Source organism: Notolepis coatsorum, assembly GCF_963971535.1.
Source record: "Notolepis coatsorum genome assembly, chromosome: 2".
NCBI classification, from domain to species: Eukaryota; Metazoa; Chordata; class Actinopteri; order Aulopiformes; family Paralepididae; genus Notolepis; species Notolepis coatsorum.
The window spans coordinates 6,730,961-6,743,902 of NC_140166.1; the positions used below are offsets into that span (position 1 = coordinate 6,730,961).

General features: G+C 44.5%; 1 protein-coding gene across 3 annotated transcripts in view; it reads right to left on the reverse strand.

The window, feature by feature from the left end:
* Positions 1-12,942, reverse strand: part of LOC311223915 (ubiquitin-associated protein 2-like) — a 112,314-nt gene that overhangs the window by 36,373 nt on the left and 62,999 nt on the right. For all 3 annotated transcript variants that reach the window (XM_084308684.1, XM_084308683.1, XM_084308685.1), the window contains 2 exons: positions 11,090-11,298; positions 10,672-10,924 (listed from right to left, as the gene is read on the reverse strand). In XM_084308684.1, coding sequence (XP_084164810.1) covers positions 10,672-10,924; positions 11,090-11,298 — 462 coding nt within the window. The remainder of the gene's footprint in view (positions 1-10,671; positions 10,925-11,089; positions 11,299-12,942) is intronic.

Genomic DNA, 12,942 nt, shown 5'->3' on the forward strand with positions numbered 1-12,942 from the left:
ATGCATTATATTGATGATGAAATACAGTTTGATGGCAATCAGCGCGATATAAAAAATTCCAACTAGACGTACTTCTAGAAGTTACTACACGTCATCTGATGTTGACCGGATGGGCGAGGGGGCGTTTATAATTCCGTGGGCAGCGTTATACCAATCATCTAATGTGGGTCAAATGTTGATAATAGCAGTTAGTATCGAAGACGGTAACGTTACACGCTCAAACTCACCCCAGTCTCCGCGCGCCGTTGGGCGATCATCGTAGAGTAGAAATTCTATCATTATGGGATGGCGATTTACCCGGTCCATCTCCAGCTTGTATAATGGTATATACGTCCAAATCATGTTGTTTATCGAGTTATTGGCAATCGATCGCTATGTAGCGTGACGAGCCAGAGTCACGCTACATGTACCTAGTGGCCGGAAGCAATACGGACGTCTAGCACAACCTCTATGGCACATCCTGTTTAAGCGATTGCGCCGATCGGCCACCAGATGGCGCTCCTGAACCGCCAGAGAGCTCAGTGGGTCCTGCTGGTGGATCTCAGGCCAGCGGAGGGGACATATGAATCCGATCGCAGATTTTTTAAATATTGATATAAGGACGACGTAAAGCGTCCTCCGGCAACTTGAGCATGGCCGGGAATGACGTCTAAAGACGGTTCCCGGCACCCAAAGTGTTAATATGATTTATATTACTGGTAGTTCATACAAGTTAATCTAAATATACTTTCTTTGTGTTGATTCTACATTAATTCCATGATTTCACTCCAGTAAATATCTGTTACAAGCATCGGTCTTAAGTAGAAAAATGCGATTTTTAATCTAGATTAATTACAGAAAATTGTGAGATTAATTACTTTAGTAATTTCTTTTTTATCTATTGACAGCACTAATATATATATCAGAAGCAGCTATGGCTGGGTGATAAGAAATTATCACGATAATACCAGAGAACTTCTTCGAGTATTGACATAAATCACAATATGTTCACACACAAAATCACAAGATGAATAGGCTAATCTCATTGTTCATCGGACTGAACTGCGTAATAATGTAAAGTGTGAAATCGTACAAAAACCATGAAAAGGAATTCGAGTTAATATGTGGTTGTTATTAATTTAGATGACAGAATTGTGCGCAACAATATCGGAATATCATCACGATATGATCCTGATACAATATGTTAAACGACCATATTGAATTATCACCCTAATCCTAAAAGTAGGGGTGCACCAATGTATCGGTCGGGTATCGGTATCGGCCGATAAGTGCCTTGTTGACTGCAATCGGCCTATCGGCCGATAAGCTCAAATGTGCCGATGGCAGTAGCCGATAAATATCCATCAATTTGTGTAGCGTCAAGACAAAAAAAAGTTCACTTGCGACCTGCACAACGCCGTCCCCACTAGTCCCCCCCCCCCCTCACACACACACAAGCTACTGCATCAAAGTTACTACTTATGATTAACAAGGCATTCGTTTTGTGGCATTAACGTTATATAGTTAGTGTTACACGTGTTCAATAACATCAGCATATTATTTACCTGAACGTAGCAAGCGTTCATACTAGCTCAGTTCCTTCCGTTGCTCACAGAGCCCTTAGTTTGACCCATTCTGCAATCTGTTAATAACGTTTTCAATCAGACACATGTATAGAAAGGCTTTGTTTTATTATAACATTAGTTGCAGTAAAATCATTATGCCTCATTTAAGTCATCCTGTGGAGCTAAAAGCTAAACGTCAGCCGCGCCGCCATTGTTGTTATTGTAGAAAAGCTCTCGTCAACTCAAAATCAATGGCGGACAAAAGCCAAAGTAAAAAATGTATACGGCTTGCCGATTGGTGGTAACAGCAGAGGCGGGTGCAAGCGGTGTGTGACGTAATTGGCAGAATCGACTGTCAATCAAAATTTCATTGGTTGAGACAATAGTATCTCGCTGCAGCCCAGCAGGGTAGACCATGCTGGGAGAACTAGTATCTAGATGCAGCCCTGCAGAACATACTGAGAGAGAGATAGTGCTATTTAGTGATATTTCTTTTTTTAAGTAAGTAAAGAGGCCTATGTTCATATCGGTGAGCACAATTTGTAACACAAATATACAGTAGTTTCATAAAAAAAAATAAAAAAAAAAATACAAAAAAAAGTACAAAAAAAATATATATTTAAAAAAAAAATTGTTGCCACAAATATCGGAATCGGTATCGGTCGATTGTGTTAGTTTAACAATCGGTATCGGTGGCAAATTTTCATATCGGTGCATCCCTACCTAAAAGATAGCCTGTCAAAAAGTATACATTTCTACCATCAAAAAGTCATAATATGCCTAATGGCTACTGCACAGCGCAAAGCCAGTACATAAAAAAATAAAAGTTATCGATTACTCAAGTACCCGCCGTTTCAACTGAACTCGAGTGGTTTTTGAAGGTGCTTGATTTTATTTATATATAAATGTGACGTAGGTGGGTTGGTCATTATCATTATTATTGTATTTGTAACACCATGTGAACATCGGGTTAGTATAGGTAGATGATATTGTTTGTATTTGTATGAAGGTGTGTAATTCCCTGTCTCTTTGTTTCCCCCTTCCCAGGTGCCGCCCGCCTCTAGAGTGCTGATTGCCTGAGGGTGTGGCAGCTGAGGGCAATCAGCCCCAAGGGGCGGGTGAATAAAACCTGGGATGCTACACACGCATGGCCTTCTGCCATTGCCATCGAACTGGATTGGATTGAATATTGTGCTGACCGTTGGCACTGTTGTGTGGATTTGGTTATTGTGTTGGCCTCATTGCCCAGCTGCTTTGGGACTGTGTGAACCGGGGGTAATTTGTATTAGCCTTATTGTGTCTGGTGTTATGCTGGTTGGGTTACCAGTTTCCCTACCCTGTGTTTGGTTGTGTCTTGATAACTTGTTTGTCCTATTATACATACCCGTTTGTTCTCCCCTACCCTTTCCCCTTGTGTTAAATGTTGTTGTGGGTTTCATTCCCCTTATTGTTTAAATAAATAATATCATTTACCTTTTGGAAAACGTATTGTTGCGCGCACGTCACAGCACTTTGCGAGCGTCTACCGGCTTGTGCTGCATTTTTCGCCGAACATACTGTAATATAGTTTGAAACTTCTATTTGCCGCCGTTCGAACACCACCTCACTCGACCAATTCCTTCAGTCTTTGCTGCCCTGTAACGGGCGTCTGGTGATACTAAATCCAGATTTAACTCTGCCATTGAAAAGAGGCGATTTGGCCCGATCCATAGATGTATGACTTGGCCTAATAAGGTCATTATAGGCCTGATATTCTATATTCATATTTCAAATAGCATGTGTACGGATGGCAAAATTCAGTACTGTATACTGTTACGGACCCTGTCCTTAGGGAGTTATGTATATTATCTGTTGTGTATATATAGGCATGTTTTGTTTGTTGTCTTTTGTCTCCCTCTTGTGTCTACATATCCCCATTCTCAGATGTCTCCCAGTTCCAGCACCACCAGCAGCAGCTGGTCAATCAGGATCTCACTCCAGCAACAGCAGCAGTGCAACGGCAGCTGTTGCTGATCTGCAATCAAGCCCTCTCTCCCTTCATATATCCCATTGTGTGCAGTGTTAGTTGGCTCTCTGGTTTATTGTGTGGTAAAGTAGAGCTCTGTCTGTCTTTGGTGGTAACTCCCTTTGTGTCTTCTGGTAATAAAGCTAAGGCTTAGGGTACATTTGGTAGAGCTGGTGAAGGCTCTGGTACTTGCATTGTTGTTAGTATAGGAAATATCTTTTGTGTTAATCTTTATAGTAGAAACTGTCTTTCGTGTTGTGTATCTTGTGTAGAGCTGTGGCCTTTTTGGCATTAGGAATGGTGTAGAGCTGGTACCTGAAGCTCTGGTTCATTGTATTGTGTTTAAGTCTTTATAGTTTGTTGCACATTTCTGTTAAACCTTTGTATATTTGTTCCCTGTTCACCCAGCCTATGGTGATAACTTTTCTATGTATTAACCTTTTGTTTTCGCACACAGGGAGAATTGAGGACAGGAAGATACCCTGGGTCTACATTTTTGCATCACGTAGGTGACCTGATGTTAAAGACACAAGCTTTAGAGTGAGCACCACCACCTGTACTTTTGGGCGTTTAGCGCCTGTAAAGGGGAGGGTGGGTTTTCATTTCCTTTTGTATTTTATTTGGTGCCACTAGGAAGTCCTCCTTGCTCTGTTTTTTGTTGTAAAATAAATACTATTTCGTTTTAGGGTAGGTGAGCCTCACTTACCCCGTCTGTGGCCTTGTGTTGCGTCCGCTTACTGGGGTGCGTAACAATATAAAAAAACCTGTAAATCATCTGTCCTTTTTCATTTGCTTAGATTTTTTTGTACACTTGATCTCAAGAAGGTGGTGAATGAGCTTTTTTCTCTAACATTTTTCACTTTGTCAATGTTAGAATGGTGTTATTCACCATCAAAGATGGGATAATCCTTTGGTTCATTACAATTTAACACACTATTTGACACTGGGAATACATTCCCTGAGGTCCATAGATGTCCCTAGATACCAAGAACATGAAAATGGACCTTATAGAAGTGGAGCAATCTTTAATTTACTTGGGTATGTACTTGTACTCTGAAAATATGGCTAGGGCTTAAGAGGTTAAAAGGGGCAGTTCACTCAATAAAATTAAAAACAAGCACCCAGAGTGCTTATCAACCCATCCAGTTAGATTTGGTTTGATATCTGCTCAGTACAATGGCGCACTTGGTTTCTCAAAACACAAAAAAGAAGTGAGAAATGGCATGATAATCCAAGTGAATCTGGGTCAGTGGTTGGTGTTCAAAGTTACGTCACGTTGATCAGACCTCAACCTATTATAAACGTGGGCGGCTAGGTGGTGTAGTGGGCAAGGCACTCGCCATCAACGCTGGAGACGCTGGGTTCGAATCCAGCTCTCGGCGTTGCTATCAGCTTGGCTGGTCGTTCACACTAACAATTGGCAGTGTTAGGGGTGGGAAAGCTGATGGGTGGGTCCTGGGCATTGTGGACAGCGAGGGTAGGATCTGGAGGGAGGTAGTGTGACTTCTACAACAGAATTTCGTTTCCGCGTTCGAGTTTTGCGCTCCGATTGGCCAGGTCATGTTACATGTGCGCCAATCGTGGGACAGCAAGTTCTGAGCCTATTTCCGGGTCCAACAGCCTGCAAACTACCTGGCGTTCTATCGCCATGCTCCAAGACAAACTCTAACCGTAACCAACTTCGAAAGAGTGCCTAAGCTTAACCGTCGGAATCAGGGCAGGCGTTCTATCGCCATGCTCTAAGACAAACTCTAACCTTAACCAACTTCGAAAGAGCGCCTAAGCTTAACCAGTGTAGAAACTTGCGGTCCCACGATTGGGCGTACATGTCACATGACCAGAAATGACCTGGCCAATCAGAGACGTGGAAACAAAGTTCTGTTGTAGAAGGCATTCAGGCTGCCGGGAAGCCTATAGCTTATTCCCAGCGGAAGAGTGCTGCCGAGTGCTTCCGCGTTTTCCCTGATTGGCTGCGACACGCCCCGCGGCAGCGCGGAGCGGCAGAGCTTGCGGCATTATGTAGCCGTAATCCCCTATGTTTTTCATTCGACGCTTAGCTCAACTGGCAGCGCTGCGGTCCTGACAAGTTTGAATCCCTTCAATTTTTTTGTTTTTTTTTGTTTTTGTTTTTTAACTTTGACCAGTCAGCTGGTTCTTTTCGCGTTTATCGCTTTTTCTGGTCAAGTATGACCGATAGAAACAGGTTGAATGGGGTATAGATGGGGGGAAAGACACTGAGAAAATACGGCGAGTCCGGGAGTCGAACTCGTGTACCCCAGATCCGTGACGCGCACGGTTGTCCCCGACGCCGAAATAGCGTTCGAGGTACGCGGTGAGCTACTGGAGCTCCCCTTTTTTTTTTTTTTTTAACGTGCATTCTTTCGCCGGTTAAGTTTAGGCATGTTAACTTAAAGGGGAACTATTTTACTATTTCTTTCACTATTTGGGCACTTTTACACAATTCCTGTGAGTCTATGGAACACCTCTGTAATATTTTTTCTTTTTTTATTCATTGTTTTGTATTTCTAATCAAGTCCTCAAAAACAGCATTTTTCTACCTCAAGATCTCGAGCTGTTTTGAGCCTGGGCTCCTAAACCACTGCGCAGCGTCGTGTTCGCCTGAACATTAACATGCAGCGGTGTCTTTATGACATCACATATAGGGCACATTTTCAAATGACTCAGTTCAGTGAGGGTGAATATTGTGAGAGGAGAATTGGAAGAATGCGCCAATATGAGAATTTTGAGACATAGATCATATTAATATAAGTTCACATAGCTAGGAAACAATGCTAAACACTCAAAAAGGCCATTTATAAGATAGTTCCCCTTTAAGGTTAAGGTTAGGCATTGTTTCGGAGTTGGTTAACACTTTGACTGCCGGGAACCGTCTTTAGACGTCTTTGCTGGCCATGCTAAAGTTGCCGGAGGACGTGTTACGTCGTCCTTATATCAATATTTCAAAAATCTGCGATCGGATTCATATGTCCCCTCCGCTGGCCTGAGATCCACCAGCAGGACCCACTGAGCTCTCTGGCGGTTCAGGAGCGCCATCTGGTGGCCGATCGGCGCAATCGCCAAACAGGATGTTGCATAGAGGTTGTCCTAGACGTCCGTAGTACTTCCGGGCGCTCGCTATAGGTCATGGGACTCTGGCTCGTCACGCTACACGGTGATCGATTGGAAATAACTCGATAAACAACATGATTTGGACGTATATACCATTATACAAGCTGGAGATGGACCGGGTAAAAATATATCCCATAATGATAAGATTTCTACTCTACGATGATCGCCCAACGGCGCGCGGAGACTGGGGTGAGTTTCAGCGTGTAACGTTACCGTCTTCGATACTAACTGCTATTATCAACATTTGACCCACATTAGATGATTGGTATAACTAGGGCTGCAACGATTAGTCGACATAATCGACGATGTCGATTATAAAAAATCGTCGATTTTTCCAGACAACATCATAACATGATGATCCCATAGCAAATTTTGGACATTGAAAACATTGTTCCCCTGCAGGAGATGATGATCAGACTAGACACACAATACATTACACACGCACTCCTCTCACTCACACAGCGATCAGAGTAAGACACACGTACACACTCCTCTCACTCACACACAGCGATCAGAGTAAGACACACACACATAAACACTCCTCTCACTCACACACAGCGATCAGAGTAAGACACACACACATTCACACTCCTCTCTCTCACACACAGGGATCAGAGTAAGACACACACACATTCACACTCCTCTCACTCACACACAGCGATCAGAGTAAGACACACACACATACACAAATTACACAGTACACACCTCTCACTCACACAGCGATCAGAGTAAGACACACACACACAAATTACACAGTACACACACTCCTCTCACTCACACAGCGAGCAGAGTAAGACACACACACATACACACACACGGACTCCTCTCACACACAGCAAACAAAAGTTATTTAAAGTACACTTCCACTTTAATTTGTATTATTTAATTTATTTATCTTGTTATGAGTGATTGCTGTATTGTTCTTCAAATACATTTTCATTTAAAGTGGCTTAAAGATCCAAATTCAAATGTTTCATGAGTCATTATTTTAATTTGCTATGGGATCATCATGTTATGATGTTGTTGTTTGGTCCTGACAAGAGTCTCAAAGTCTGGGGTGATGGTAGACAAGCAACTCTGAGGTCATGCTCAATGTCCAATCTGTTCCTCTGCTCTGTCTTCAGCTGGACCAGAGCTGAGAAGCCACTTTCACAAAGATAGGTGATTAAAAAAAAAAAAAAAAAAATCCTTTTTTCTTTTTTGTTGTTGTTGTTGTTTACATTGGTTTTCGATTAGTCGACTAATCGAAAAAATAATCGGCAGATTAGTCGACTACCAAATTAGTCATTAGTTGCAGCCCTAGGTATAACGCTGCCCACGGAATTATAAACGCCCCCTCGCCCATCCGGTCAACATCAGATGACGTGTAGTAACTTCTAGAAGTACGTCTAGTTGGAATTTTTTATATCGCGCTGATTGCCATCAAACTGTATTTCATCATCAATATAATGCATTTGGGTCTATATATCACGTTCTGGAGAAAGCTGCAGAAAGAGATGAAAACATACTTATACATTAGACCATACTTTACTATGAATATGTGAATGAAAAAGTTTAACGTTGCTACACAATGAACAATACATATAGGACTTTGAATGGGCCCTAATAATGGCAATGTAGCAATAGAATTTAAAAAGTTATAGCCCTGCAAAGAAGGAGACTTTCTCCATAGACAAATAGCGCTGGCAATCTATGGTATATCATGAATTTAACCTTAGGCAGCCAAAGTGTTAAGGTTAGAAGGGTTAAAGGGGTTATGCACTGCTATTCCTAGCACTATTTGGGCAACTTTACACACTTCCTGTGAGTCTATGTAACACATCTGTAATTTTTATTCCAAAAATAATCATTGTTTTATATTTCTAATCTTGTACTCAAAACCAGCATTTTTCAGCCTCATGAAAGCAGGCTATTATTGGCTTGGCTCCACCCATACTAGCAGAATGCTTTGAGTGACAGCCACCCACCAAATAGCTCCGCCCATCTCCCCGTCAGAGATTAGGTTTCAGGTTACATACAAATATGGTATGTCATAAATATAGAGATGTAGCAGTACTGTCTATCTATATATATATAATATGTTACCATGAATTGAAAATGGGGGACCCTGATGTAAACAAGACGAAAGTCTTTCTCTGGTCTCCATCATAGCAGTACTGAGCAGTACTGTAGCAATACAAATATGGTATGTCATAAATATAGAGATGTAGCAGTACTGTCTATCTATATATATGTTACCACTATTTGTAAAAGCCACAACCACGTTACCATATTTGTAATAATGTAAATCATTGTGTCGTTGTACATATTGTGTATACACCGTTAGAAGCTAACATAGCTTAGCTTGGTAGCTATTGTGCTAACAACATATCCCGACGTCCGGCTCGCTGGCCGGCATGCACGCCCGACACAAAATGGTTCTCTCCTCTCTGTACACCCCCGTCCCCACGGGTACCCTGCCGGGGAGCCCATGGACGCGACAACGGCGGCAGCCGTAGGGTGCTCGAGCCCGCCGTAACGCTAGTGGTACACAATAGCTATGAGCTAACTAACGCTACGGCCGCCGCTGTTGTCGCGTCCACAAGCTCCCCGGCAGGACACCCGCGAGAACGGGGGCACACAAGGAGGAGAGAACCACCCCAAAACGAGCACTCATGCCGGCCGACAAGCCGGACACCGCGGTTGTTGTTAGCACAATAGTAGCCCACTGTGATGCACCGAGTGGGCCACCATTGATCAACATGCAGCGATGTGTAGCTTGCATGATGCGTGTGCAGTGCTTTGCCACACAGGTCTGAGAAGAGGACCTGCACATGATAGCAACCGGGAGCGTCGCGGAGCATTCAGCCTGCTGGCTACCTAGATCCACTTCAACCAGCCGAGCGTCGGGAGCTCCAGCAGCTTGTCGATGTGCTAATAGCCTGGAGCCAGCTACCGTTAGCTTGCAAAGGCTCCAGCACACCGACAAGCTGTTTAGCCAGCTACCGTTAGCTTGCAGAGGCTATTAGCACACCGACAAGCTGTGTAGCCAGCTAACGTTAGCTTGCAGAGGCTATTAGCACACCGACAAGCTGTGTAGCCAGCAGGCTGAATGCTCCGCGACGCTGGTTGAAGTGGATCTAGGTAGCCAGCAGGCTGAATGCTCAACGACGCTCCCGGTTGCTAACGCCGGCCCCGGCTGGTGCTAAGTAGCTAGGATCGCTCCCGAGTCCCGAGAGCTAACGCCGGTCTGTCTGTCGAAGACCGAGGGAACCGCATCAGGCTTCAGCTGATTAGTGATCTTCTGGACAAACCTTCCACCCTGCAGGTAGCAAGAATGGAGGCGGGCATTACTAAAACCACAGAGCCAATCACATCACCGTGCGCTATAAACAGCGCCCTGTGACGTGCACCAGGTCGTCAAATCAACATGACCTGATTTACTAGAGGCAAAGAGGGGATGGGCTGTAGCTGAGGAATTCGCCAATATAGTATTTAGGCCCAAAAACACATTGATACGAACTCCTATTACTATAATACAATGCTAGAGACTGAAAAATGACATTTATAATACATAGCACCTTTAAGTTTAGGCGCTGTTAAGTCAAGTCAAGTCAAGAGTTTTAATTGTCACGGCATACAGGTATACAATGAAATGCGGGTGGTCTTGCCCGCAACGATGTGCAATACAGTGGTACAACATATGATAGAATCAAAAAATGAAAAAACAACATTGTGCAGTAAGGAGCTGGTTAAGGTTAGTTTGTCTTAGAGAATGGCAATAGACAGCCTATTTCCGCGCTGCAGCTCTCTCGCGCTGCCGTGGTCACATGGCGTCATGGCCAATCAGAGAAAACGCGGAAGCACGCAACGCACTCTTCCGCTGGGAATAAGCTACACGAGAGAGAGAGCGAGAGAGCGAGAGCGAGCGAGCGAGCGAGAGAGAGAGAGAGAGAGAGTAAAAGGCACTCTGCAGTGCCCCTCAAAGGGGTTGGGTTTTTAACTCCTCCTCACCGTCAGGGGCCCCGTAGACGCACTGGAAGACGTGGGGGCGGGGCCTGTGAAGCCCAGGTGTGGGGGCAGCGTCCTGGGTCCGCTGGGCTCCATCCGGCTGGTGGAGGAGGGGGCCACGGAGGAGGGTGGGGGGGCGGCACTGGGAAGACCCAGGGAGGGGGAGGGAGTGGCACTGGGCAAACCCAGAGATGGCGAGGGGAAGCTGGGGTCTGATATAGCCGATGGCAGGGCGGTTAGACTGCTGATAGGCTCACTGGAGAGAGGGAGAGAAAGTGGAAGAAAAGAGGAAGAGAGAGAAAGACAGAAGAGTGAGAGAAGACACGCAGAGATAGAATCGGGCATAAATTCACTTTCATGTCAACCAATTCTGAAAAACAGGATGTTTTATTAGACAGCCCAAGTAGACAGAACCACTGACATGCCGGGCCCAGGCTTGGAGAACAGGTTGCTCTGTGTCTGCTGGGGTGGTATAGGGGGAGGGACGGGACCTGGTTCCCTGGCCGGTTCCGATTGGCTCATGTCCACCGGACCCGTGCTGGCCTCGGAGCCAAAGTCCAGAGCTCCAAACTGAAAATTCAGACCAGACATGTCGGCAGAGCCTGGCATTTCCACCGCCGAGGACGGGATCTGAGAGCAGAGAGGGAGACACAAGGATGGTTTCTCTACAGGCCATTTCTTCCCACAGCATGGCTTTTCTACAGGCCATTTCTTCCCACAGCATGGATTTTGTACATGCCATTTATTCCCACAGCATGGATTTTGTACATGCCATTTATTCCCACAGCATGGATTTTGTACATGCCATTTATTCCCACAGCATGGATTTTGTACAGGCCATTTCTTCCCACAGCATGGCTTTTCTACAGGCCATTTCTTCCCACAGCATGGATTTTGTACATGCCATTTATTCCCACAGCATGGATTTTGTACAGGCCATTTCTTCCCACAGCATGGCTTTTCTACAGGCCATTTCTTCCCACAACATGGCTTTTCTACAGGCCATTTCTTCACAGCATGGTTTCTCTACAGGCCATTTCTTCCCACAGCATGGCTTTTCTACAGGCCATTTCTTCCCACAGCATGGCTTTTCTACAGGCCATTTCTTCACACAGCATGGTTTCTCTACAGGCCATTTCTTCCCACAGCATGGCTTTGCTACAGTGTCAGGTAATGCATCTCTAATGAGGTTGAGTAAGGCTATTGCAGGCCGAGCAGCTAATACAGACACAGCACCCTGCACACATGCATTTCCTCAGAGGGAATGGAACACAGGGTCTGCATGACAGCACCCTTGGGACAGTCCAGTGCCTTGCTCAAAAGGTACTTTTATGTTAACCTCTTAAGCCTGAGTGGTATGGGACCGGTACGAGATTGATATCACGCCATAAATACATCTCTACAGAATGTATGAATTGATGTTGCGTTTTTTCTTCTTCAAATGTAGCCAAGAGTAAAGACCCTAACCCTGTCAAAACAGCAGTCAAAGTGTATATTTTCAGCACTACGTTTGTTTACCAATGATTTTAAGTGTTATTAGTGAAATATGAGTTTATAGAAATCTCAGGGAATCAAGTCAGAAAAAGGCGAGGATTGACGCAAGGATTTGGCGCAACCTAACTTGTGTAGTCTTTTGAGAGAATAGACCCAGGACTTTAAAAAAAACTACACATCCCAACTCACGCCAGCCCTGTCAATCATCAGACTTCTTTTTCAGTAAATTTTTTCCTCTTTATTTTCAGGATCATATCACACGGATGGAACAAACCTGAACGCTATTGCCATAAATTAGAATGGTTAGTTTCTCTACCTTTCTGTGAACGTCTAGCAAAACTCGGCATTGCAATCTGATGAAAAATGGCAGAGAAATTTACATTATAAAAAAGTAACTGTACTTAAAGTAGATTTCATTCACTGTTTTGTCGTCGGGGGCACTTGGTGGTACTAAATCCAGATTGAACTCTTGCCATTGGAAAGAGTTGGCCCGGCCACAGAGCCTTTGTCTACCGCGCTCCCTCCTGCCTGTGGAACAAATTACCTGCCGTCGTCAGGGGCGCTTGCTCTGTCGAAGCTTTTAAATCCCTGCTTAAGACCCATCTTTTCTCACTCTCCTTCAACCTACCCTGATCTCACCTGGTCGGGGACTGACCTTTAGATGAATCTGTCTAGTTTAGTTAGGATGCCTATTTTCTCCCATGTCAGCTTTTCTGCAGACATGGGAGAACCTTTTAACCTCCGTCTCTGTCTCAACCGGTCCCATGGAACAGCTTCATA